This window comes from Cnephaeus nilssonii, assembly GCF_951640355.1.
Source record: "Cnephaeus nilssonii genome assembly, chromosome: 21".
NCBI classification, from domain to species: Eukaryota; Metazoa; Chordata; class Mammalia; order Chiroptera; family Vespertilionidae; genus Cnephaeus; species Cnephaeus nilssonii.
In genome coordinates this window covers 30,772,286-30,799,803 of record NC_137092.1, presented here as the reverse complement: position 1 = coordinate 30,799,803, position 27,518 = coordinate 30,772,286, and the positions used below count along the sequence as shown (strand labels likewise).

The 27,518-nt window shown below is 47.9% G+C and overlaps 1 protein-coding gene across 5 annotated transcripts in view; it reads left to right on the top strand.

The window, feature by feature from the left end:
- HHAT (hedgehog acyltransferase) overlaps window positions 1–27,518 on the top strand; it is a 174,308-nt gene that overhangs the window by 111,291 nt on the left and 35,499 nt on the right. For all 5 annotated transcript variants that reach the window (XM_079761620.1, XM_079761624.1, XM_079761623.1 and 2 more), the window contains 2 exons: window positions 7,614–7,815; window positions 26,735–26,879. In XM_079761620.1, coding sequence (XP_079617746.1) covers window positions 7,614–7,815; window positions 26,735–26,865 — 333 coding nt within the window. In that variant the 3' untranslated portion in view covers window positions 26,866–26,879. The remainder of the gene's footprint in view (window positions 1–7,613; window positions 7,816–26,734; window positions 26,880–27,518) is intronic.

Here is a 27,518-nt window from a genome sequence, read left to right as displayed (position 1 = left end):
CCTAGCCTTGGCCATGGGATTGAAAAAGGGTCTGTTTATTGAGCTCTCAAAAGAAACTTCCTCATCTGTGCCACCTAAGGTGAAAATGGTAAACACCACGTCGGTTTCCTTCTGCCCTCTACCTTGTGTTTGGGCACAGGACCCAGATAGATTGCATCCCTCCAGGCCCTTGCCTTCCTCTTCTGGAAAGCTAATGGTGTGGGAGGCCAGACCCGCTGGATTGGTTACTGGGCCTTAGATTTGTGTTCATGCATGTAGCCTGGGCTGGTGAGGCTCTAGGGCGCGCAGGAGCTCCTAGGGGGTCTCTTGCTCTTTGACCTCCATGCCATCGCTTCTTTCATTTGAACCCCAGCTGCCTCTCTGCTTCCCGAGACTCAAGATCTGTCCTCCTTCTGCAGCCACACAAGCATCTGTAGCGAGCAGGTCTTGATTACCCTGCATCCTCTCTGCCTTTCTCAGGAATAAGGCAAACGTCAAGCACGAGACCCCTTAGCCCTTAAAACATCTTTCCTCATCTTGACCCCACTTGAGAGGGAGGCTAAGGAGCAAGTACAATTTCATTCTTGCGATTCATTCTTCCTCCAGCCCTTAGGAAGTGACTGCTCCCAGCCTGGATTACCATAGCAATATCCAATTCCATGGCTGACGTCTTTGGATTTCTATAATTTTATTGCATGAGTGATGGCATTTTTAATCTACAGAAGACTCTGCCTTTCATGATATACATTGAATGTCATCCTTAGACTGTCTCTGTAAAACGCCACCTCTTAAAATATTAATCTCTAATGCACACTCAAGAGTCCATCCAATTACCACGGGATCTACTGAGTAAGCAGCGTCACCCAGGCGGCTCTCACTGCATTAGGGGGAAAATGCTTACTGGGCATTGTTTCCGCACACAGGATGATGTTCTCGCATTGTTTCTGTAAATGTTGCGCTGGCATGGTGGTGTTGGATGCTGCTGTGGATTTATTGCCATTCACGTCCAAACCCACGCATGAGCAGTTTTCCCTTCCAGTGCCCAGCCTTCGAAGGTATCATGTCTGAGAGGGACTGCGGATCCTAATTGTGATGAATGGGAGGCAGTTGATACAGTTCTATCGAAGCCGATTTGTCAGAGCGCTCATTTCCGCCGGACAGGGAGCAGCCTCATCATTACCACCAGCATCCATTTTGCTTTGATTATTATTATTTTTTTTGGAAAATCACTTCAGTGCCTGAGACCTTTATTTTCTTCCTCCTGAAAATAGTTTTGAATGCAGTGTTTTGACAGTGGTGCCCACATGATACCCGCTGCCATTTTCTCCCACTTTTCTCCTTTTCTGGACATTGAACCCCATCTATGGGCACCCCAGATGAGTATGTTTATTGCCAACGGGCTGTCACTCTTTAAGCAAGGCCAGAATATCAAAACAGATCAGTTGGGGGTAGAAATTTGCTGTTAGGGAAGGAATTGTCACCTTGAGTCAAGATTCACCGTGGCCTTCCTTCAGATAACCATTTTCTCATGCATTTCATGTTAATTCATGAAATAGCTTCATGGCAGAAGAAGCGGGGGTGGGGGAATGGGGCAAAAGGAAGCACAAGCTGTCTCAGGAGCTTCATGTCCTGCAAATCCAGCCAAGAAGACAGGTCCTCTCTGCTTTAGCGGAAACCAGCAGCTGAACGGCACACCATTGGGATCGGCATAACCCTTCAAGAACATTCTTCTTATATCCCAAATGCTTTCCCCCAGCCCCTGAACTCTTCCCAGTCTGAAACCAAGGCCCAGAGAAGGGAGCTGTGGCCCCGGCTTACCCACCCACCTCCTCTGGGCTCTAAGACACTTCGTGTGTGTGTGTGTGTGTGTGTGTGTGTGTGTGTGTTCATTCATTCACATCCTATAATGGTCCTGATTCCACACCACTTCTCTTGTGGCCAAGATAAGTGGACTTAGAAGTGACATTTGTGGCAAAGGAAGAGGTTTTGTCGAAAAGTTAAGCCAGCAAAAGGTCAAAGTCACACACACACACACACACACACACACTCCTGTTGGCCTTGTGAATACCCTTCCCCTCATCCATATCCAATATTGATGGGCTCGTCCATGGTTTCATTTGAGGCTTTTAAAATTACCATCACAAGTCTCGAACCTCCCACCTTGGGTGCTTTGATTTTTCAACCATCTAACACTGAACTTGTGCTCTTGGTGAAATCTCTTTTCTTTTGGGGAGTTCTGGCATCGGACCAGCACAGTCACGGTTGAGCTGTACTAATTCATTCTATAGTGAACGCTCTCCTAGCCGCCATGATAAATGAGTAAGAAGATGAGCACCAGCAGGGGTGGCACTGAATTGGATGTGGGTGAAAGGCAGAGATCAGAAGACAGTACCCAGGAGGAATAGTACCCCTGCTAATAAGAGGCGGGATGTGCCCAGGACGGTTGTAAATTAGATCCCCAGTTTGGGATCTACTGATTGATGGAGCAAAGGTGGAGAAATGCATCAGGAGCAGGGGAGGATCGGACCCTCCCCCAACCCTCTCCCTCTGCTGATGAGATTGGGGGTCACTCACACGGACATCGGACATTCGCCCGGTTTGCCCCTTTATGTCTGGCTTTTCATATGCTGCCCCTTTCCATCTGGCCGAGGGCAGCTTATAAATGCTTTTAGCTGCATTCTCTCGGGAGGCAGGTGGGAAGACAGGCAGGCGGCCAGGAAATCTTGGTGGTTATTAAACGGAGGCTTCGAGGACCTTTTTATTAGCGATTAGACTCAGTTCCACAGCACTAAAGAGAATAAACGCCTGCGCTGTCTCTTGCTCAGACCCCCCAAAGAATCTCTTTTACGGGCTGTTTATTTATAACCCAAAACAGACATGGGCCCGGGAGCCCTGGAGATGGCGAGGCTTCAATAGGGTCTCAAGCAGAAGTGGGTTGGCAACCCCATGGAGGGCAGTCGTGGGCACTCCTTCCTGTGTCCCCTCCCGCCGGGCCTTCCCATCCCCCTTTGTGACTGGAAGCTAGTTTTGAGGTATGGCGCGTTAAAGCGATGTCTGTCTGTTCTGTTTCTGTTTGGTGGTGGTGGTGGTGGGCGGGCGGGGGGGGGGGGGGATGGGGGTGGTTGTACTTTCAGTCTGAGTGTGAGGATGGTAATTCTGCGAAGACTCATGTGTCACCAAGACGCAAATCTTCTTGTCTTGGGCTCTGTGGCTGCTGTTGTTCTGGTGACGAGGACACCTGGGCTGAGCCATTCACACCCTGCTTTGTCGCGGTTGGACGGGGACACCGGGGTAAGCACCTCCTCTGGGCCCTGCCCACACAGCAGTCACCCATCACGAGGAAAGGACTTGGCCAGTTGACTTTCGTGCTCCACAGGTAAGGGGAAACCCAAGTGGAGGAGCTGTGGTGAGTGAAGGTGAAATGTTGGTGACGAAGCCCATTGTGGTGGGGCTGCGTCCCCTGACCCACCTGCAAGCCCTTTGCAGGCCCCTCATCGCCAACATCAGATGCTTGGAGAACCGCTGCCTGCCTTCTGGGTTAAGCATAATCAACAGGCTGACGTGGGTGTAGAACCCACACCTTGGACCTCTTGGCACTAAGCCACCTGGTTCTGATGGTGGCATACTTAAGGCTGATGGTTTTAAGTAACTAACATCCCTGAGCAAGCAGGCCAGAGGCCTTGATGCTTTCAAATGCTTATGAAAGATATAGGGATACTCATCGTTATGATAATGGCATTGTGTTTTTTTTCCTGAATGCAAGCTCACCACTGCTGGCTCATTATTAGAAAGTATGCGAGTGTTAAAATCTCCAAGCTTCTTACACACACACACACACAGACACACACACACACACACACCCTTCTAGTACTGCCTGAGGAATTTTACACTCAGTTAAAATGACAACCACAATAGAGAAGATACCTTTTGGCGAATAACTGTTCAATCAGTGGTACTAACAGTAGGTTCTCTGGGTTCAATAGAGAGTTGGAATGTTCAAAAGAGACTTCATGGGGAGCTGGAGAATCAACTGAATTTGTAGACTGAATAGGAATTGGAAAATCACAGAGGATGGAGGCATGAGAACCCCATTTGTTCAGGACTTTAGATTTCGTAGGAAAACTACTGGGAAATAAGGGCAGGAAGGTTGGGAAGAGCTGGAGAAGGATGCCAGCCGGTGTTGGCCTCAGCCCTGCCAAGCAGTAGGTACTTGAAGACTGGGCACCTGCAACCCCACCTGGACTTAATCCCCGGGACAGCGACATCCAGGATCTTAGGTGCCCCGTGCTCTTATCTTGGGGAGGTCTGGGATTGGTCCTCAGCAGAGAGCTTGAGGATGCTGTGGTACACCAGGGAGAAGGGAGTGGAGGCCCTGGAAAAGGGGAGCATGTGGTTTTAAGCTTAATGTACTCACCACACGGATTCTTATCACCCCTGCCCCAACTGTGAGGCATATTCCCGAGTTTGCCGTAGTGGCTATGAGGGAAATAAGTATCTTCTCCCTTCACATACACCTGTTCAGCAACAACCCAACCATCAGCTTCTCATGCCCACTTCTCACACAGTCAGACAGCGGCAGGACGCCAGCCGGGTCGGGACAGCAGGTGTAAGCCCTGCTCGCGCAAGATTCCTTCCCTAAAAGGACATTTCTTTAGTTAATAAAATGTCAGTGGATGCTTCTGTGGAGACTGCTTTGAAGAGTTGGTTAAACAAGAGGAAAACATCACCAAGAAACTGTCCCACCAAGATCATAGCACACAGGCCTGGGGGTGCAGAAGCCAGAACACCCTAGGTTCAGATTTCACCTCTCCTGGCCAGTGGTTCCTTGCAAGGTTGTTTTAATGATGAGAAATGGTATATATGAGGCACCTGGCTCACGGATATCCAGTAAAGGGCAGACATTATTAATAGCATCCACATTTCACCTAGGTTACTGTCCTGTGGGGGGTTTGAAATGAAGATGTGGCTGCAGCTGGTGCCAGCTTCTCCAAGCAGCGTCTCTGCAGGCCGTGACCAGCAAAGCAGGCCGGTGGGGTGGGGTGGGGGGAGTGAGGGGGGGAGAAGGGGGCCCTGGGCACACCCGAGCTCACACGATCGCTGACATGGAGAGATCTTTCATTTGTGCTTTGTTGATAAAGTGGTGCATCCTTCCACTGGGAAATCAATTTCACTGCGCAGTGGATCTCAGGAAGTGGGGTCGTACCGCTGCTTTTCTCAAAGAGAGACATTCCTGTCGTTATGAATCACGGAGCTGACACAAGGCTGGCGGAGTTTGTCAAAAGGAAATAACCTGTTTACACTCCTCCTGCCACACCTGCTGCCTTCCAGAAGCTAAGCGTGAAGAAGGGATGTTTATCTTCCAGCCTGGAGACCAGACCCTCCTCTGGTGTAAAACGAGCAGACGCGCATGTCCTTGGAGACCTGCCATGTCTGAATTTCCACAATGAAAGGAATTCTTGTCGGCTGTCCGCTAGAAGGCAAAGTCACGCAGCCATCGTGCCAAGAGACGCCTAAAATAGCTGAGCATGTAATTCTGGGCGGATGCTTCCTCGTCACAAGCTTGAAAACACGTTCCTTTGGAGTTGGGTCCAATATGAAGGTCCACTGGTGCGGATGACGGGAGGTTTCTGTTCTGTCCGGGGTTTTCTGACATGTCCGGGGCAGCTCCCTGTAGGATAGATAGTGAGACAGAATGAAAATCTCACCACGAAACAGTTACGTTAGGTGAGAAGAGTATTCGTATTACTATTAACTTGTTGTATACAACAGTTACCTGCAGTTTCTATAAACAGTAGTCATTCCTCATATTTTTTTACATTGGTTTGACCACCCCTCTTTTTTTCCACATACAGCCTCCTTACAGATAAGACTGACCCAATAAGTCCAGCCAGATGGAGTGTGGTGATGGGCAGCGGTTACGTCCAGTCCAGGCTGAGAATTGTGGTCCTCTGCTGAGAACTGTAGACCAATAATCAAATAGCCTCTAGGGGGCAGCAGAACACCAACTAAAACCACAGTGCCTGGGGCTGTCAGGCTTTCCTGGCTCATTGCCCAGCCCTTCCAAGTCCATCCTGCAGCACCCACCCTTCTCCCTTTTGCCTAGCAAACCTCATCCTGTAGGCCTGGCCAGGGTGGGGACCTTTGCTGTTAAGCGTTCCTTACCCCACTCGCCTCCACGCACCCCCTTCTCCGCGCTCTGAAACCCTCCTGGTCTACCTTGTATCATATCACCTAGCTTCCGCGTTTGCTGTTGTTTCACCATCAGCTACACCTGTCCTGTTGGCAGGAACATTGTCTTATGTCGCTGTGTTTCCCATAATACCAGGACTGCCCTGGAGGCCTCGCTAAATATTGGACAGCAGACGGAGGGTCCCTGAACCTGTAGTGAATGCTTGGTACACATCTGCTATTTTGGTTGTCAAGATGGTCTTGTTTTTGCACAGGAGAAAGTATTTGCGCTGCTTCACTTATTTCTGAAATGGCTACATTCTCCCAGGCTTTCTGGTTTGTTTCAGACCGGGGTGTAAAATAGAGGGTTTTCAAAATAAACCCAGAGGTGTGATGGAAAACATTACCGTTGGTGCCACAGATGCAGGTTGGCTCTGCTCCTTCCTGGCTGTCTGCCTTCGTCAAGTTAGCTTCTCAGCCTCAGTTTTCTTACCCATAGAACGGGGCTATTTAAGCTGATCATATAATTTATTATCTAAACTGGAGCATATTTGAGAGTAAAGGAGGGCATTTTTAAATCATTGCGATCATACAGTCTTCTGAAATATTTTTTTTTATTGACTGAGGAATGGCTTTTATTTTTATACTTTGGCTTTCTTATAAAATTGTCCTACTCAAAAATGATTTTCAAAATGAAATTTGGCACAAAAATTAATGTACAGACAGGCCAGACTGTAAAGGGTGTGTACCTAGCTCTGCAGGTCCTGCCAACCCATGGTGTGCATCTTGTCCAGCTCCAGAAGGAAATCGAAGAACATGGGCCCGCTTCTGTGCAGCCAGACGGCTGTCTCGGCAGTAGAGAACGTACCCCGGGAAGGCTGTGCATCTGGGGGTGATAATTTGGCTGCCTCTGAGCACAGAGCTCTTCTCCTCACTTGCGAATTCACTCCTGCCTCCGGGCAACTTGCCTGGAAAGCTGAGTTACCGGCCTTGGCACCCCTCTTCTGCACCGGCTCCTGCCGTTTCAGCGATTGTGCTTAAACACCGGGCTTACCATAAACTTAATAGTCTGAGCTGTAAAGGACACGCCTGCCTTGAATGTCGGTGTCCCCAAGTAGCCAGAGCTTCGCTGCCATCCTGTGGTTGGCTTTCCAGGTTGGACACATCCCTTTTAGAAACACAGTCCATTACTCCTCACCCAGCCTCTTGTAAGTGCTGTTTGCTATGGTAACGAGAGCTCTTTGACCGTGTGTGCATTTAACCTACAGCCCCGCAGGGCTGAGGCCCATGTTTTTGCCAACTCCTTGCATGATGGAGAATTCGAGGAGCGCTCTGTGGCCTCCTGGGATAGGGGAGGGCCTGCTCACGGTGAGTGTCATCGTGTGATAGAAGAGTCAGGTCAGGGGACCGGGTGTATTGCAGGCCCAGCCCTTTGCATGGCTCCTAACAGCCTCTTCTTCCTCTAGGTATGTGTACATCCCAGTGGGCGGGTCCCAACACGGCCTGCTGGGGACACTGTTTTCCACGGCGATGACTTTTGCATTTGTGAGCTACTGGCATGGCGGGCACGACTACCTCTGGTGCTGGGCAGCGCTCAACTGGCTGGGAGTCACCGTGGAGAATGGAGTCCGGAGGCTGGTGGAGACCCCGTGCATCCAGGACAGCCTGGTGAGCAGGAGCCTGGCTCGTGGCAGGGACAGCTGAGCCGGGACCAGTTTTGGGAGGGAAGGTGGTCATCAGATTCAGGGCCTCATGAGCCATGCTCGCTAGATGGGTTCAAAGCCCCTGTGCCTAGAGGCAGGACAATTTAAAAAGAGTCTAATTGTAGCTACTTAAAAAAATGTAATGTTTTAACTATAAAAGCAATCCATGTTTATTATATAATGTTAGAACATGTAGACAAAATAGAAGAGAAAAAACAGCTCAACAGAAAATACTATTAATCCCCCATTCTTCTAAATATTTGTTGTGTACACACACATACACACAAACACACACACACATTTAAAACAAATGCTATTATTCCAGAGATATGATTGTATCAGGACCACCTTTCTATGTCATCAAATCCATTTCTAACAACCCTTTTTAATGGCTCCACCAAATTTCACCATTGAATGTGCTATAATTTATTTAGTCTTCTATTATTAATAATCATATTATTCTAATTTTTTGCATTTATCAATTGCATTGAGGTGAATATCATAACCAGGATGAATTCTTGTATGTAAAATTGCTACATTAGTGGTTTTCTCACCTTTAAGGTTTGCCACGCATACTGTTTAACTCGGTGGTTCCCAACGTGGGCACATGCCCCACAGGATGACAATTTGATTTTTAAGGGGGCAATTTGAGAATGCGTTATCAACAGTGAATATTTCGCATTTCTTATGGTCCTAGGGGCCTTATATATGATATATAAATGCATATTGTGATATATTTATGCATTTCAGTTCTCTATTATGTTTTAAAACTTTATTTGCTATATTTTCGTATTACTCCATATTATTATTATTTTTTAACAATTTCATAGTGATTTCTTCCTCAGTACTTCAGCTGTTCTTTCGTTCAATTATTTTTCTCTTTCATGGATACCATGTTCTTTGGAAGCTTGTTTAGATCAAATGAATGTCCTTTGAGGCTTCCTCCAAGTGAATGGAGTTCACTTTTTGAATAATAAGAATTATATGTCACGGGGGAGGGTAGGGATCAGGATTTTAGAGATGCTTAGGTGGGGTGTGGCCAAAAAAAGGTTGGGAACCACTGGTTTAACTCTTCCTTAGCTGCCGAAGTGTGCTGAGTTACATCCCACCACCAGTGCATGAGGATGCCCTCACCGGCACTGAGCAGTACTGGTGTTTTACTCTTTGCTAATTTGATAGTTACTGTTATAGCAGCATAAAAAAGCTAAGGACTTAAGAAGACACATTCCAACTCCAGGGGAAAATGATTTGGAAAATAAATGAAGCACTTTGCTTTGCACATTTTAAGTGTTTTTAAACCATGAGTGAATGTTTTAGAATGGAAATGTGGTAGAGGATGTATTAGAAGCTTGTAGGAAATCATCCGGCCTGCATATGCAGCAATATTCTGATAACCCTGAGAAAAAGTAGCTAAGAAGAAAAATGCTGTCATTAGTGTTCACAGTAGGCAACAAAACACAAGAAATTTAGTGGGCAGTGAGTAATGTGGCTAAATTCCATCCGTAGAGGCAAGTAAAGCAAATATATTTTTAAAAAACCAACACGACCAAAATAGAACCCATTCGAGTGCTTTTCTGTGTAGCTAGCCATAGTACAAGTGGACAGTTATTCCAATAAAAACGGGTACCAAGTCCGTGGCAAAATAACACAGCTGAAGGAATTTAAATATGCTCATGCATGTTTAAAGATAAATATTTTATTCAGTAGTATCACCCAGCGATGAGCGGAAGAGAAATGTTGGTTAATTCTAATGGAAAATGAAATTTCAGTGGAAGGCATGGCTATACAACACAAAGGAAAAGCCATAAAGGGTGGCACCCTAGATGTTTCCTGAAATCTGAGCGGTCTTCCCCGAAGCCTGAAACCCAGTCACCACCTGTGGAAGCCAGAGAATTCCTTCCAGCCCAGGCTGGAGCCCGGGCACAGCCTCACGTTCCTTCACGGGAGGGCGGACATTAACCTTGAACTTAATGCTAAGCAGTGCTCTGTAGACTTTGAGCTATGGCTTACGTTATGAATAAATTTTAAAAATCTCACATGCTGAAGAGTAACCCAAACTGTGCCAGGCAGCCCGTGGCTTGTTAATTTGGTTATAAAAGGAATGAAGCCAGTGAAAAGGCTCACAGGAGAAGCAGTGGAACGTCCGCTCTGTCCCATCACGGCTCACTCAAGGACCCTCTTGTGTTTACCAGTTTCTATCCACAGTTCAGGTACCTACGGGCAGAGTATATACTTTTCTCTGAATATATACTTTTGGTGAGATATATGCCTTTGCATATTGCAAATATGCTGTTTAGTTTACATGCTTGTTGAGCAAGAACATACCTTGTAAAGCCTATTTTTTTTCAGCTGTCTTATCCTGACCGCCTGGTAGTTGATTGTGGGTGTTTAGACTGGAACCTCCTTGAGTACAAGGTCAGGGTCCCATTACTATTTATATTCCCAATGGTTAGCTCGGGGTCTGTGTTAGCCTCAGTGTTAAGTCAAAGCACAATTAATGCTTCTACTTGTCCCCCAAGGACTCTGCCTCCATGACTCAGTATCTTACGCAGTTCAGCACCGAGTCTGTTTCCTTCAGAAAAACACGGCTGGCTTTCCAATGGCCCACCACCTTTTGAAAAAACTGTTTCCTCACTTGAGTTGCCCTCTTGCCCTCTCTTTTCATGAATCCATTTCCTATTCTTTTGTCAAAAACTAAATAAAGACTTAATGCCTCTTTGGCACCTGCTTTCATCTGACTGGAGTCGCCCCAATTGACCCGGCGCTGTTTTTACAATGTGAGTTCACTCCACACGCCCCTCACACACTCTCCCCCTGGCATTCATCCTGCGTCTGCCTTTTAAATATAGATAAACATATATCTGGATAGCAAGGATTATCAGTCCTTCTTTTCCATATCTTCAGCCTCAGCGCTTTGTCTGGGGCACACAGTACAATAGGTTTCCATTTCTTGGTGATAGAATGACAGCTGAACACTCACCCAGAGACCAGTCAGAGCTGAGTTGTAAATAGCAAGCCCTCTGAGGTCCTAGGAGGGCTGTTTGATCGAACTTTCTGCCATAATGGAAATGTCCATTGTATTGTCTAACACCGTGGTCGGCAAACTGCGGCTCGCGAGCCACATGCGGCTCTTTGGCCCCTTGAGTGTGGCTCTTCCACAAAATACCATGGCCTGGGTGAGTCTATTTTGAAGAAGTGGTGTTAGAAGAAGTTGAAGTTTAACAAATTTGGCTCTCAAAAGAAATTTCAATCATTGTACTATTGATATTTGGTTCTATTGACTAATGAGTTTGCTAACCACTGGTCTAACGCATCAGTCACTAGCCACATTCAGCACTTGAGTAACTAATTTTTAAATCTATTTTCATTAATTTAAATCTAAGCAGCCTCCATGTGGCTAGCAACTTCCATTTTGAGCAGCGCAGTTCTAGAACACATTCCTTTTCTAGAAAAAATTAAAAGAATATAGTGTGTTTGTTAGCCATAATTTAGAATGATCTTCATCCATGTGTGGTACCTCATATATCCAACTGGCTACAGATTCTCTCCACTCGAATATCTCATCGATATCTCTGACTTAGCCCGTGTAGCACTGAACTCATGTGCCCTTATCTCTCAGTATTCCAAGCAGCTCCTTCCCCTCAAGCATGCTCTGTTTCTGCAAGTGGCACATCCTCGGTCTAGTTACTTAAGTCCCAAACCACCAAGGTGTCCTTTCTGTGCCCCTATCCCAGTTCTTCCTGTGTGTGCTTACATTCTGCCTCCTCAGGAAATATTACTATTACTATTATTATTATTATTTGCTTGTTTTCATTTCCACTGAGTCATCCTAATACAACTGTTCTCATTTCTTGCCAGGTTTACCGTGTAGTGTCTAACCAGTCTCCCTGCTTCCACTTTTGCCTTTTTCTTATACTTAAAAAAAATATATATATATATCTATTTTTTTTTTTACAGAGAGGAAGGGAGTGGGATAGAGAATTAGAAACAACGATGAGAGAGAAACCTGCAACCAAGGTACATGCCCTTGACCAGAATCGAACCTGGGACACTTCAGTCCCCAGGCCAACACTCTATCCACTGAGCCAAACCGGTTAGGGCCACTTTTGCCTTTTTCAATTCATTATTCTCACTGTGCTGAATGGTGCTTCTCAATAAAATCCCAACCATGTTGCTGTCCTTAAAATCCTCAGTGGCATCCCGTTTTATTAGGACCAACTACACAATATTTAAGATGGCCTATATGAGGCCTTGCCTGATCTTGACCTTGCTACCTCTCCGCCCCTCCTCCTCAACACTCTGTTCTTCCACCTGTTCACTTACATGCCTGACTCCTCATGCAGGCTCTTCCATCTCCTAGGATGCTCTCTCTCTTCTCCTCCATCCATATTCATCTTCCAGATTTGAATGATGCCTTGCATGGGTCCCCTTCACTGACCCTCCTAAGTCATCAGGTCTCATTTAATAACTCGTGTGGGCACCTCATCTGTCTCTTCTGCTATACTTATCACAGGTGTAGTGAAATATTTTTATAGAATAACCTGTTTAATCCTTAGCTCCATTACTGAACCATAAACCTCATGAGGCCAGAGACCTGCATTCTTGACACTTATCACATTGCCGGGCACAGAGTAAGCATGCAGTAAATGTTTGTTAAATGAATGAATGATACTTTCTGACTGCCGTGAGGGGAGTAAAGAGGAGAAGTCAGTTTGCGTAGCAGCATGAAGAATAAGGTGAGGCTTGTTAAGCATTATACAGGGTGTTTATTTTATTTTGTAGCAGGGTAGGTACTAATTGGTCTAGTTATGACAAAATGCTACTTTAATGCTGAATGCACAAAATACATATGCGGGGGGGGGGGGGGCGGGACGGGGAAAGGAGTAGGGAGGAATGAGCACTCGCTGAACCCTGCTGCTTTGTGAGACGGGGGGTGGTTGGGGGGGTGTCATTGTTTGTGACTCACCGAGGCAGAGCTGTAGGAAGCTGACACAAGGCATTTTCATAAAGCACCACGCTGGTGGACAAAGAGAGGAGTTACTGATCAGGCAGCATGCTTTCTCTCTATACAAGGGCTCTCCCAGGGAGCCAGAATTTGTGTTCAGCCTTGAAATATTTTTATTTTAATAAGTGGAAATATTTTGAAGCATCAGTAGAGTGACTCTCCTTCTCGCCAGTTCTCAATTTGATTTCTCCTTTGAAGGAAGACACCTTCAGGCTGCTTGTCAGTCATTCCAACACAAAGGAGAGCCTCCATCTCAAGCCGTTCACCCACCCACCCCCATTTCCATTTCATTGAATGACATAAATGCCTTCCTCCCACTCCCCTCCCCCCTCTTTGTTGCCCCAAGAGTGCCCTGATAAGCTGATTTATATTCTCTCCGAAGCAGTAAAATTTCTATTTATAGATTTAATTGAGGAAGCGCGCCTCCAGTGAAAATCACAGAGGGTCAGTCTAATGGTTCTGCGAGGGAACTGATGCCTTGGTGTGTCAGAAGGAACCCAAAGACCATGGCTCTATGGCGAGGTCCATTTGGAACAGTTTGATGTTGCAAATGTAGGTACAGAAATCCCAAGAGTTTGAGCGACCAGTCACTTTAAAAGGATAATTGATTGTAAAATCCCCAGCACCATCCAACCATTGGTTACTTAGTTCTGCGGGCTCCTAGCTCACCAACTGGCAAGATGCACATGTTCGTCCGCCTGATTAGGAAACCCTTTCACTAGGGGTCAGTGATCACAGCCCCAACTCACCCGCTGGAGAAATACAAAGCAAACTGCACCCTGAAGAGCTGTTCTGTTTGGCCACGGCCCATTATCGACTCCTCCGCTACTTAGATTCATCTCCGCAAATGGACATCAGGCGCTCAGTGTAGATGAGCCAATTTCTCCTGACCGGAACCTGTCCCAGACTGGGCTCACTTAGCCAGTCAGCCTGTCCTTCATTTCTTTATTTGCTCATTTATGAAAAATAAATTTCAGCGCCCTACGTGGGAGACCATTTGCAGAGCACCGGAGAGCTCTGAGCGAAAAGCGTGATGCCTCCCTCCTGGTTCCTTCTCTGCTTCCTCCTCCAGTGCTTCAAGGCGGGCAGCGTGCTGAGCTGTCAGGGCCTAGCTGTAGAGTCTATTATTACTCCTTTCCCGACACGAGGGAAGTGTCTCGCCCGGCCTCCTGTCAGGATGGTCATCTTTACAGTGGCTGCTTTGGATTAAAGAGGCAATAAAACTGTGGGACACACGCTTTGTCTATCAGGACCTAAATGATCTCTATAAAAAATGGACTTCTCTCCATAAACATAAAAAATAATGTCTGGCCTAGCCTGCCCAGGCATTGCTCAGAAGAAAGGTCCAGGCGAGAGATAGACATTGGGGAGAATATAGATGATATTTGGAGCCATGGGAATGTTTGAGATGAGAAAGAGAGAAAGAGAGAGAGAGAGAGGAAAGGAGAGGAAGAGAGGATAAGGCTTGGGTCTGGGATTGAACCAACATTTAGAAGTTGATTGAAGGAGGCAGGGCCAAGAAATGGGAGGGAAATCTAGAGGATGATTTCACAGAAACCAAGAAAAATGGTATTTCATGGAGGGAATGGTCAATGGCATTGATGCTATTAAGGGGTCAAGAAAGGTGAGGTTAAAGAAGGGCGGTGGCACCAGGTCAGAGTGCTCATCGTGGAAGACGGGGCCTCGAGTCCTCTTCCCTGTCCCCCAGGAGGTGATGATCTAGCTGGAGAGGAGAGGAGAGACGTGTGTAGCTCAGTTGAGGGCCCGTGTGAGGCGTGATGTGCAGAGACCAGATGAGTCACGGAGGCAGCTGGTGTTCGAGAGGCAGGCGGTCCGTGTGAGCTAACCGTTAGGAATGGCTTCAAGAGCTGGGGCTCGAGTAGGTCGCTGAAGAATTAAGAGTGGGATTTGGATAGGCGAACAGAGAGGAGAAGATGGGCATTCCAGGCCAGGAGGGCAGCGCCCACAGCCTGAGGTCAGGAGGGAAAAACCAGGCTCAGGCCCGGAGGCTGACATGACAGTGCAGTGCAGGAAAGGAGATTAGAGAGGCCACATGGTCCCCCATTTAAAGGGATCTGAATGCCACATTTAGAAATACACAAACGCAAGCTGTTTAACCAAGCAGGGGAACATCAAATTAAGGTATTAATCCCACACCTCAAATTAGCCTGTGTGGCAGCTTGTTAGCACCCCCTGGGCCCCTGGATCAGAAAAAAGCAACGCGTGTGTTTATGAACAGTGTGTTCCTTGGGGGGATGTCGGCCCGCTGGGGCCCCCCCTGTTGTCTCCCACTCATTAACCATGCAGGAATCACTGCGCAATTCACTGGTCATACATTTTCTTCTCTGTGGGGATCTGAACCCGAGCCTTAAGCCCTCTGGTCTGAGAGGTAGAATTATTCTGCAATGAATTCCACCACTTAGTTAAATATGTTTAATATGGCAAAGGTGTTTTCAAAGGCTCTTTTTAACTTTCTGTTACCGAGTCTACTATCTGACAGAGAGGCTTAGAAAGAGTCCCTTTTCAGATATGCATGGACTGACCAGCCGGGCCTGGCGGCCCTGGGACTTCTGCTGCCTTTCCAGTCCCTGCCAGGTTAGCCCCGAGCAAGGCAGGGCTCAGGGTCTCGTGTTTGCTGCAGGTTCACTCTCCCTGCTAAGTGCACAGCACAAACCCTCGTCCTGGGGGATGGTAAGCTGGGGCAAAATGCTGAGCCAAAGATGAGAGCCATGGCTTGAATGTAAATGCTTAAAACAGGCTTTCCTAGGTGGCTGGTGGGGTTAGATTCTTGACCTGAGCATACCTGGTTTCTGCATCTACAGCCCAGATACGTCGTGGTTGCTCTAACCACAGCCTAGTGCCAAGCAGTTTCCCACAGATGAACTTGGGGAAAAGCAAAATGTTATCATGTGACAGGTTGAAGATTTGGATGTGTGTTTCCAAATCTGGGTCTCCTTTTCTGCCCAGAACATCTCAGTTGCCCACCGGAAGTGGCAGAGCTTGGGTTTCCAGTGCTCTTATTATCAGTGAGAGGATGAGATAGCCCTTTCTTCCCAAGATAATGCACACATACTTAGTGTAAAACGTTTTTTACATATGTATTTATTTACAACATTTGTGTATATTATGTATATAAGATGTAGTGTGTGAATATACTGTATGATATACTGTATGTATGTGTATATGCATGTGTGTGTATTCATTTTTTTAAAGTTCCGAGAAGTCAGAAATGTGCAGGACTTCCAAAATATCTCACATTCCTCCCAAGACCTAGAAATAAACGCAGCTTAAAAAAGCATAGTGAGCAGCTGCCGGCCTGGTTTGAGACGCACTGGGTTGATTTCAATGCACTTGTGATTGCCGACATCTACTGACACACACAGTTTAAGGTGGCTCTTGCTTCTTCCTCTGGCGTCAACCCTGTCGCCCACCCAATACCATGGAGTAAGTGCTGCCACAGCCGCTGTCTGTCCCGAGGGTGGCAGGAAGGCAGCTACTATGAAGGGTGCAGGGCACCTATCAAGCCGACTCCGTGCTGTTCAGAGTGATGCTGCTGAAATCATTTCATTGTGAGGAAAGATGAAAATGGAGAGTAAAGAATAACGGATATAATGAAGTTTTATTTTTATTTAAAAACACATACAAGCCCAGAAAGGTGTGTGAAAGGTTGTGCATTAAAACGTTAATGGTGGTTAACTCTTACTGGTGGAATTACTTGTGATACGTATTTTCTTGGGTTTTGCCCATTTATATGTCCAGTGAATATGTATTGTCCAATGAAAGGTTCTTTTTTAAAAAAAATTATTGATTTTTTACAGAGAGGAAGAGAGAGAAATAGAGAGTTAGAAACACTGATGAGAGAGAAACATCAATCAGCCGCCTCCCGCACACCCCCTACTGGGGATGTGCCCGCAGCCAAGGTACATGCCCTTGACCGGAATCGAACCTGGGACCCTTCAGTCCGCAGGCCGACGCTCTATCCACTGAGCCAAACCAGTCAGGGTGAATGAAAGGTTCTTGAGAGAAAAGAGGACAGGATGGAGTCGCCCTCAGGGGGCTTTGCTCAGCCGACCCCGATGCTTGACTGATGTCAGAACTGAAGGTTACAGGTGTCTTTCTCAGGGGCAGGGTCCGTGGAATAACTCCTCTGAAAAGTGGTCCGCATGCAGTGGGAATGTTCACGAAAGCAGTTACCCCATGATCTCACGTGCTTTCAATGGTAGCTTTATCATTCTCCCTGTTTGACAGTGGGAAAAACGGACACGCAGAAAGCTTAGGAAATGCATGTTCCTGGTTTGAAAGTCACATCTTAGCACAAGGCTTCGTTTCGGTGAGTGAGCAGGAGAGCACCCTCCCTCCGTCACTCCCGTGTTCGTCTCCCAGCAGCAACGACTTTCGTTCCCTTGTTTCTGATAGTCTGTCTTTCTAAATTAAGTCTATAATTTATTTATTATTATAAATAGTAACTGCTTTCTACATGAGGTTTTAGCATCTTAGACCTACTCGTTACTTCTCCCCCTAATATAATAAGATCTTTTGTTGTTGTTGTTCAATTCAGTGTCTACATTATTATCACTGTGTTAAGTACGGCTCACTGCCAAGCCTGTTAATATGCTATAATTGCTTTTCCTTTCTTAGTTGACTGTTTTATCTCCCTCAGATTAAGGGTTGCCTGGACTCTTTTGTCTGATTAGTAGTTTACTGTCACCACTTCTTTCCAACAAAATTGAAAAAATCCTCGGAATAGTATTCTCCATGTGGTCAGACATATCTGGAATCTGTCAGCTCTTTTCTTTTCCTGGAGAATCTCTCTTGAATCCCTCCCCCCTCTCTCCTCCTTTCCCATCTGGTTCATTTCTCTTCGGACCTACTATATGAGCAAAGAGAGAGACAGGTGTTGGGTAATTATTGAGCACTGTTACTGTACCTGTTGCCCCTCATTTAGAGTCTCTCTGATGTCGTTATGAAAAAAGGCTTCATCTTGGGCGTGGAGAAAGAGGGAAACCCAGGCTCTACTAGTATATGCTCATTACCTGGATGTTTAGCCTCCCTGGTTTTCTCCTACATGGTGTGTGCTGTTGCCACCTGTGGCACGTGGTTCTTCTAAAGGCTGGGCCTTCTGGGGATCTGGTGTGTGAATAACTTTCTGCTTTGGCATCTAGTATTCAGGTAGCTCAGCTCTGCTAATTCCATCATCTGCTTTCTGATTTATAAAAATGGGTTGGGCCCTAACCGGTTTGGCTCAGTGGATAGAGCGTCGGCCTGTGGATTGAAGGGTCCCAGGTTCGATTCTGGTCAAGGGCATGTACCTTGGTTGCAGGCGCATCCCCAGTGGAGGGGGTGCAGGAGGCAGCTGATCGATGTTTCCCTCTCATTGATGTTTCTAACTCTCTATCCCTCTCCCTTCCTCTCTGTAAAAAAATCAATAAAATATATTTAAAAAATAAAATAAAAAATGAATTGGCTTTGCTCACCTGCTCTTTGCTTCACTCCTGTTTCTTGTCTGTGGGTTTCTGCCATTTCACATCTTTACTTTCATTTTAACGGTGTTATTGAAGGGAACAGAAATGACTCATCTACTCTATTTAACTGGATGTTACTAGAAGAGTTCTCTGTGCTTCAGGTGGTGGATCATTTCGCAATGCCTTACCTTTTGGATTTTTAAATATCAAGTTTGCTCAAAAAGCAGGCCTTGCCCTAAGCTGCTGTTTTTATTTTTGAACAGCATATAGCTGAGGCCACAGCTGTCATGTCCTCGGTTTATTTAATAGTCCCAAGGGACTTCAGTGCTGCCTGGAGAGGGAGACCCCAGTGCCAGGAGCAGCCATAACTTGGTCATGATAGTCATCTGGCTTCCATCTCCTCACCCATTGGCCTTGACTCTCTATACTCAGGGGAGGTGGCCAGGGTTGAAGGTCATTTAGTGGAAAGTTTCCTAGATTTCCTTTTTTTATTATTTTATTCCTTTTTAATTGATGAAATAATTCATGACCATACGCTCCTGAAAAAACCCCACAAAACAAAACAGAGCCTGGTCAGAGTGGCGCAGTTGGTTGAGCATTGTCCTGTGCACCAAAAAGTTGCTGATTCAATTCTTGGTTGGGGCACATGTCTGGGTTTCAGGTTCAATCCCCAGTCAAAGGCAACTGATTGATGTATTTCTCTCTCTCTCTCTCTCTCTCTCTCTCTCTCTCTCTCTCTCTGTCTCCCCCCCTTCCTCTCTCTAAGCATGTCCTCAGGTAAGACACCCATACCCCCAAACAAGCTACACCTTGCTCAGTTTCCTCCCACAAGAGGTGATCATTGTTTATCAGATTGTAGTATAGCTTCCTACACCTTCACTACTCTGTGTGTGCATGGGTGTGCTTTAAGAAATGTATAAATACTGTAACATTTGTACTTTTTTATACTCCTCATGGTATGTTTTGAAGACGTTTCTATATTAGTGTATGTAGATCTGCATAATTGGACACGGTACGGCTATATTATGATTTGTTTAGCCATTCTTCTACTGTTGAGAACTTAGGTAGCTTTTAGTTTTTTCCTTCTGCAGATGCATCCACAGGGAAGGTGCCTGCTCATGCCTCCTTGTTCATACGTGTAAGTGTTCCTTTGGGGTAGGTACCGAACACAGATAGAAGAGAGCAAGGGTTGGTGAACCATGAACCAGATCTGGTCTGCTGCCTCTTTTTCTATGGCCTGCAACTAAGAGTCATCTTTACATTCTAAAATTGTTTTTGTTCAATGGTCCATACTTTCCCCAGTGAACTGAAAGGTCACCTTTCATGTATAGTAAATATACAAATATATATGAGTTCACTTTGAGGTTCCAGTCTGTCTCATTGTTCTAGCTGATTATTCCTGTTTTACTAGTAGGTACTACTTTCTGTTAGTAAGATGGTATCCTCTGCATATCTTAAGTTACTGATATATCTTCCACCAATTTCACTCCTCCTTTCTCTGACTCTAGCCCAGTTTTCCATAAGAATGTGCTCTGTGTACAGATTAAACAAATAGGGATATAAAATGCACCCTTGTCTGTCACCTTTGCCTGTAGGAACCATGGCGTCTCTCCATCTTCTGCCCTGACAGTGGCTTCCTGTCCACAGCCTCCGCTGTTTTATCTAAGCTGGACACTGAGCTACAGAGCAGGCGACTTGCCCATCTACGGGAAACTGGCTCTGCCTTTGTCACTGTAGGCATCTGATTCTCTCTCAGGAGCACGCATTGCTTGGGTCTCAGTAGCAAACAGAGGTTGGAAAATTTAACTTCACCGACCAGATCTTTTTTTGAAGCTCCTTCCAAGAAGGAAGGGAGCATTGCTTTCTGAGCGCCTCTGGGTCCCCTTGGCTTGGATATAGGATGAGATGAAACATTTAGGAAGTCAGGAGATGGTGTCACTTATTTGGAGCAAAGAGAGAGACAGGTGTTGGATAATTACTGAGCACACAGAGTATGCATGGGTCTTGGGTGATGCAGAGGAGAGAAGAGGCCGCCCCATCCTTTAGGAATTTACCATATTGGTAGGAACATGAGGGTGACAAGTAACTGGGGAAACGTGCACTTCTAAATGGAAAGGACCAGAGTGCCCTGAGAAAGGAGTCCGAGAGAAGCAGTGCCTGGCAGGTTGGCCCAGATGGGATGGGGGCCCTGGGATGACTTTGGAGTCTGAGTCCTCCCGCCCTGAGGGTCTCCCTCTGGCTGCCCTTCCCTTTCACAAGTCTCTGGTTTCATCTTCATGGCCTGCGGGTATCTCCCCACCGGTCTCCCCCTCCCCCTCCTGCCATTTCTTTGCTCATCCTCTCTTACCCTCTGGTTAGCATTTTTATTAGAAAACGAAAAACGTCAGTGATTATTTGGGAGAACTGTGTCCAGCTGCTCAAACCCACCCAGTTTCTGTTTTTAGCTTCTCCCCCACTTAAAAATAAACGGGATCGGGTCCCACTTGCCAAGCCTCTGTCACCATCTCCAGCAGCCATTTCTCCAGCCCATCTGCTCCCCCAGATGCTCAGCCTGGCCCCTCCCCCCAGCTTGGCCCCACATGCAGCCACTCCATGGACAAGTGTGGGGCCAACAGCCCCCTGCAGCATCTGCCCCCCACCCCCGGGCTGTGCTGAGCGTCACTTCTGACCCAGATTCTGCAGCCCACATCCCCAGGCCCAGCTCATGTGCCCCAGCCAGTCCTGTGATTTCCAGGGACAGGATGTTGACTGGAAAAGATAGAAGAGTTGCCATGGAGATATGAATAAACACAAGCCAGGGACACCTTGCAGCAGGAAATTCAAACAAGTTTGACAGAAGTTTCGTTCAGCCCTATGGTTTACTTTAATTGGGTTTCATGGCTCACTTTTGGAATCTTAGAGGGAAGCTTAAATCCAGTGCTAAACTGCCGATATGACATCCCCACATCCTAGCTCTTACCTCTTCAGTCACAGTGTGCTTGCACCAAGAAATGATAGGTCGGCCTCCGCTTTTCTGGATGTTCTGAGGGCCTTGCTGTATCCAGGCCCAAAGCCCAGTCAGTACCTGCCCTTGGGCCAGAAGAGGGGGTTATAGCAACATCGACGTGGAGAGAAACTGCCCCAGCCTGGATATAGGTCAGAGTGCATGCGGAGAACTGGTCACCCTGCATGGCACAGTGATGCTCTCTAACTGCTCCACCCCCTTTCTTCCTCTTCCCTTGTGTTCAGGGGTGTGAGATGACGAGGCTTGGAACTGAGGTGCATCTTGCCTAAACATGGCTTGGGGCACAGGGCTCCCCTCTCTCATATTTGATGCCGAGGGGTAGTGGGGGGGGGGGGGAATGACCCAGCATGGAGGCCCTGTAAGGGGCCCTTTGCTGCCAGGAGGTGCATTTTCCTGGGCCCTTGGGGAAAGGGGACCGGGTTTTGGCAATACTCCTAACGAAGGAGGAAGGGAAGTACTGTGCCCCACAGGCCAAGAGGGAAGTCAGCTCTGGAATAAATGTGGAAGAAAACACTCACCCTCTCTCCAGAGGGCGCTGTGGACCTTTCAGGCAGGACAGTTCTGCCACGCACCTTGCAGTATGCTTACTATCCCTGGACCCTGTCCATCAATAACATAGCCAGATCATGCAATCATGTTGTCTGTCCTTGGGATAACCAAAAATGCCCAGCAAATTTCCAGACATCCCCCGGGGGACAGTGCCCCTCCCACTTTTTGCCGAGAGGATATTGAATTGCCACAGACTCATCTATCTGGGAAGAGACCATGACCAGTCCAGAGCTCTCTTTATCATGATATATCTGTGTTCATGAAAATCAAACTCTGTTTACCAATCATTGCCTTATCTGATCAAGTTGGTGATTCTGATTTTCAGACTTGATGGCTCTTCGCTGTATCCTATTTCCCCATTGAGTTTACAATTCATCGTGAGTTCTCTGCCCAAGGAAGGGGTTTTCAAGCATCTAAACCATGAGGACGGGTGACTGCCTTAAGGCTTGGCCCCTGCACACGGCAGGCGGCATCCTAGAGGTGAAGGTCCACAGGTGTAGTGACCACAATCACTACAGAGGAGAGAGTGTAAAGGAACAAAGAGTTTCAAGTGGGAACTTTGGCCCTCTGGCCCTCTTAGACTCACAAAGTCATATTTACTGATGGAGCCAGCTGGGCCGAGGGAATATACCCACCCAGCCTTGCCCATACGGCATTTTTCCTCCTGGGACTCCTAAGTATGGAACTTCCTCTAAGAACATGCAACATCTGACTGTTTAGTCAGGGGCACTGACTTCTTCCCTTAGATTGTCAAATAAAAAAAAATGACAATAACCAACACAACAATAGCATCTGGTGTGAATGCCTGGTCTTGAACCATACACATACAGGTCATATAATAAGAGTTGCATCTTATTGGTCATGTTTGCATAATAAGGTTGCATCTGACTGGATTCTTGGTACCAGAAATCCTTATATACACCTATAGGCACCTAATTTCTTAAAAGGTCACTTTGGAACAAAAAGGGTAGGTAAGGACAATTATTCTTATTGTAAATCAATCAAAATTGTACCTATTTTTTGTGAGATTGGCAAAAAATACAATATATTTTTTTGGTGTGCCACTGGATTTTGGTAATTAGTGTGTGTGTGTGTGTGTGTGCCATGAGATGAAGAAGGCTGAAAATCGCTGCTCTAGAGTTTTTGTGAACCAATGGCCGAGGCCAGACGGTTCCCTAGAAACAGAGAAAGAGTCCTCAAGGTCGAAACGGTTCCTTCTACAGTGTGTCCGGGGAAGCTGGAGGGGAGAGACGGTTGCAGCCGAGACAAAGTCCCCTTTGCAGTTGATTGTACCCTCTGTGGACTCTCCGGGCTGGCCCTCTCTTTCCTCCTTGTGGCTGGTCCTTCCTTCTGCTCTTCCTCTGACTCACGGTGAGGAGAAGCCAGGCTCTGTGAGGGGCTGTTGTTCATGCACAAGGCTCATTTCATCAGTTCAGAGGATCGGGCTGTTAGTTAAAATTAGGCTTTTGGATTTTCTTTTTCATCAGCTATTTTGTCTCCCACCCACTCCCCCTAAGGGATGATTAAGAATTGCCTATGAGCCTCTTGATCTCTCCTTTAAGTCTTTCTAGCTTATTGATTCCAACAGCCTTTAACATTCTTGCTTTTTTTTTTTTTTTTAAATTAGCTCTCTCTAAAAATTAAATTGTGGTCATTCGTTTCAGATTTTAGATGTCTTCCCTCCTGTTTCTGAGACTAGAGGATTGTTCATATTTTCTATTATTTTGACTCTTTTTTCCATAAGCAGAAGTAGGAATTTATGGACTCTTATAGTTGAGAGAGATACTTGGGGAATCAGAGAATTAAGGGAAGATCCATGGGAGCCAGGGCCTCTGGTGCTGGAGAAGGAGCCCTGCTTCTCCAGCACCCAATCCTCCCCCCAGCCTCCTGTACCCACTCCCCCCGCCAGCCTCCAGCACCCACTCCCCCCCAGCCTCCAGCACCCACTCCCCCCAGCCTCCAGCACCCACTCCCCCCGCCAGCCTCCAGCACCCACTCCCCCCCAGCCTCCAGCACCCACTCTCCCCAGCCTCCAGCACCCACTCCCCCCCAGCCTCCAGCACCCACTCCCCCCAGCCTCCAGCACCCACTCCCCCCCAGCCTCCAGCACCCACTCCCCCCCAGCCTCCAGCACCCACTCCCCCCCAGCCTCCAGCACCCACTCCCCCCAGCCTCCAGCACCCACTCCCCCAGCCTCCAGCACCCACTCCCCCCCCAGCCTCCAGCACCCACTCCCCCCCAGCCTCCAGCACCCACTCCCCCCGCAGCCTCCAGCACCCACTCCCCCCAGCCTCCAGCACCCACTCCCCCCCAGCCTCCAGCACCCACTTCCCCCAGCCTCCAGCACCCACTCCCCCCAGCCTCCAGCACCCACTCCCCCCGCAGCCTCCAGCACCCACTCCCCCCAGCCTCCAGCACCCACTCCCCCCCAGCCTCCAGCACCCACTCCCCCCAGCCTCCAGCACCCACTCCCCCCGCAGCCTCCAGCACCCACTCCCCCCAGCCTCCAGCACCCACTCCCCCCCAGCCTCCAGCACCCACTCCCCCACCAGCCTCCAGCACCCACTCCCCCCCAGCCTCCAGCACCCACTCCCCCCGCAGCCTCCAGCACCCACTCCCCCCAGCCTCCAGCACCCACTCCCCCCCAGCCTCCAGCACCCACTCCCCCACCAGCCTCCAGCACCCACTCCCCCCCAGCCTCCAGCACCCACTCCCCCCCAGCCTCCAGCACCCACTCCCCCTTGCCTCCTGCCTTGCTCTGAACTTACTCCTCAGCTCTGTCTCCCACCAGAACCTGCCTTGCCTTGTGCCAGGTAACCTGGCACCGCAGCCCTGCTTAGCAACCCAATGCAAAGAGCGTTTTCTCAGTATCTCTCTATTGATTATTTAATTATTGTAATCATTTCCCCTAAAAGGAGAACCACTTTGAGCGTAACCGAGCCCTGTCCGCTCTCTGTAATTGACGTTAACAAGAGCAAGGTCACACAGGGCCTTGGACCACCCCAAACAGGAAGTGAGGCAGGGGGGTGGGGGGAGAGATTGACGGGGTAGAGCAGACGCCGCAGAGTATCTGACCCATGGGGTCCCTCAGAAATCAAATGTGTTATAATGTCCCTCTCCCTGGAGAGAATTATTTGGACACATTGATGCCAATTAAAACAATTCGTATTTTCTTGATTTATTATTCTGGATTTCCCCTGCTGTCTCCCTGCTTCCTCTCATCCCGCCTCCCCACTTACTGCTGATTGAGTCAGTAATACCCAGAAAATACCTCCCTTTTCTCTAAAATGCAGGAACGGGTAGATCAATGTCTCCTTACTCTCAAGGGTGAGGAGGGCTGTGTTATGAGCCTGCTCTGTCCCCATTTCTCTCTCATTACCAGCTTCTATTCTGTGTAATTATCTCTCATCCGGTCGTGTTTGACAGCATCGTCTGGACGTGCTTGTGGCCTCTTAGAGCAGGGAAAGAGACGAGAGGTCATCTTGTCTGGCGGCCCGTAACCAGGGACACATCAGCATCACTGATGATCTTTCCAGAACAATCACATCCAGGCAGATGGCCCAGTCAGTGTCCACTGCTCAGCTCACGCGTGAGAAGGCCTCACGCTCACAGGTGGGGCAGGATGGCCGTGCTCCAAGGTGATGCAGGAGGAGAGAGCCATGGATGGGAGATGCATGGTAGCAGCTCTATCTGAGCAGGCAGAACAGATGCTGGGACTGCAGGAGAGAAAGGGGAGGTGCCAGGAATTCATTTCTCTGAGTTTTCAGAGGACCCTGACTGAGGTTTGCACAATAGCCACAGGTGATGCACAGCAGGGGCTCCAGAAGCCAGTCAGCCTCCTGCTTAGTCCTTTTCGCCTGCCACGAATCCGGCCAATTCAGAATTCCATCTGTAATGGAGTACAGCTGGAATCAGGAGGCAGTGACCACCCCAGAGATGGACAGGTTTCAGGAGGATATTCGGAACCATCTCCTAATCCATGTGTCTTTGGATTAGGCTGAGGTATTTGTCAGGACCCCCGGGGCCCTGTGTGTCGGGCTGTTGCACTGTACCTGGTCTTCATTCTAAATACACAGCCTCAAAGGACAGCCCCTGCGATGTGCTCAGGGGGCTCACACACTGCAGCCACAGCACGGGGCCTCCCTCAAGAGGGCCCCCAGAACGCCAGGGCCGAGGTAGGAAGGCTTAGTTGACTTTATGACATCCTCACGAAGGTAATAAAAGGGGAGGGAAAAGTCCATTGAAGATCTCGGATGGATGAGCAGAATTCTTTATCATCCATTAGGGAAAACATCTCTCCAGTTCCATGTATTTCAGGTGCATGTTTTGACGCTGCTGCCAGCTCACCATTGGCGTACCAGAGCTCCGATTCCAGGAACGGAGTTGGCTTGAACTGCTCTCCTGCGCCCTCTTAACAAGGTTCCTCCTAATAGTGGGTCAGAGCGATGGGGTAGCTCCCCATGGTCTAGTAAACTGGCCTGGAAGATCGCTCTGATCTGGACCTCATTATATGGAGTTGTGCTTGTTACCATGGAGAACAGCTTAAGCAGGTCTTGTGCCTAGAGATGTACATGCAGAAGATGTGTAGAGACATTCCAGCTGAATCTTAACTAGCTTCAGAACTTGTGTTACACGTGTCCGGGGAAAGCTCATTTGGGTCGTAGGAGGTAACAACTTGGGGGTGTGGCACTTAGATCAGAATGAGCATGTTGCAGGAATAGAAGTTTTGAGACGTGCTTAAATAATAATTTTAATTTAAAGAACAGTCTGGGGGAAGCACCCGGGGCTGCTGACGGAGGAAGGCTGGATGCAGTGCCAGTCTGACTTTCCACCGTGCAATGAGGTGCTCTTGCCTTCCCCACAGGTCCAGTTCCTCTCCCCACGGGCTCGCCGTCGCTTCCACGCTGCCCTAGCCTCGTGCTCCACCTCCATGCTCATCCTGTCCAATCTGGTGTTTCTTGGGGGCAACCAAGTTGGAAAGATCTACTGGAATAGGATCTTCATACAAGGTAAGTTGCCGGGCAATGCCATTTTCAGTCAATTTCTTGCTTTCCACATATGCACTTGGTATCTTGGACGGGGTGGGGCATTCCTTGTTCTATTTATGGTATCTGACTTACATAAATACCAGCCAGGAGCAACGCCCTGTGTTTTGAGGTACCTCTTATATATGACATGTGACACTCAACATCAGAATGTACTGTCCTGCCCGGCCGGTGTGGCTCGGTGGTTGACCATCGACCTATGGACCTGGAGGTCACGGTTCGATTCCCGGCCAGGGCACATACCTGGGTTGCAGGCTCGATCACCAGTAGGGGGCATGCAGGAGGCAGCTGGTCAATGATTCTCTCATCATTGATGTTTCTAGCTCCCTCTCCCTTCCTCTCTGAAATCAATAAAAGTATATTTTCCAAAAACGTACTCTCCCGACTATCTCAAACTCTACTATTCCATTCTGCTCAGTTACCTCTTCAATTTTTTCACTTAAAAAAAAAATCTCACTGTCTATACCAGCCTTCAGCATACGGCAGAGTCTAATGTTCTTCCACTTACCGCTCTTACAGTCCTGCTAGGATTATGTGCTAGGAGCCCCTTGCTCGCCTGCAGCTGTGGGTGTGGCACTGGGGTGTCACAGCTCTCTGTCGGGA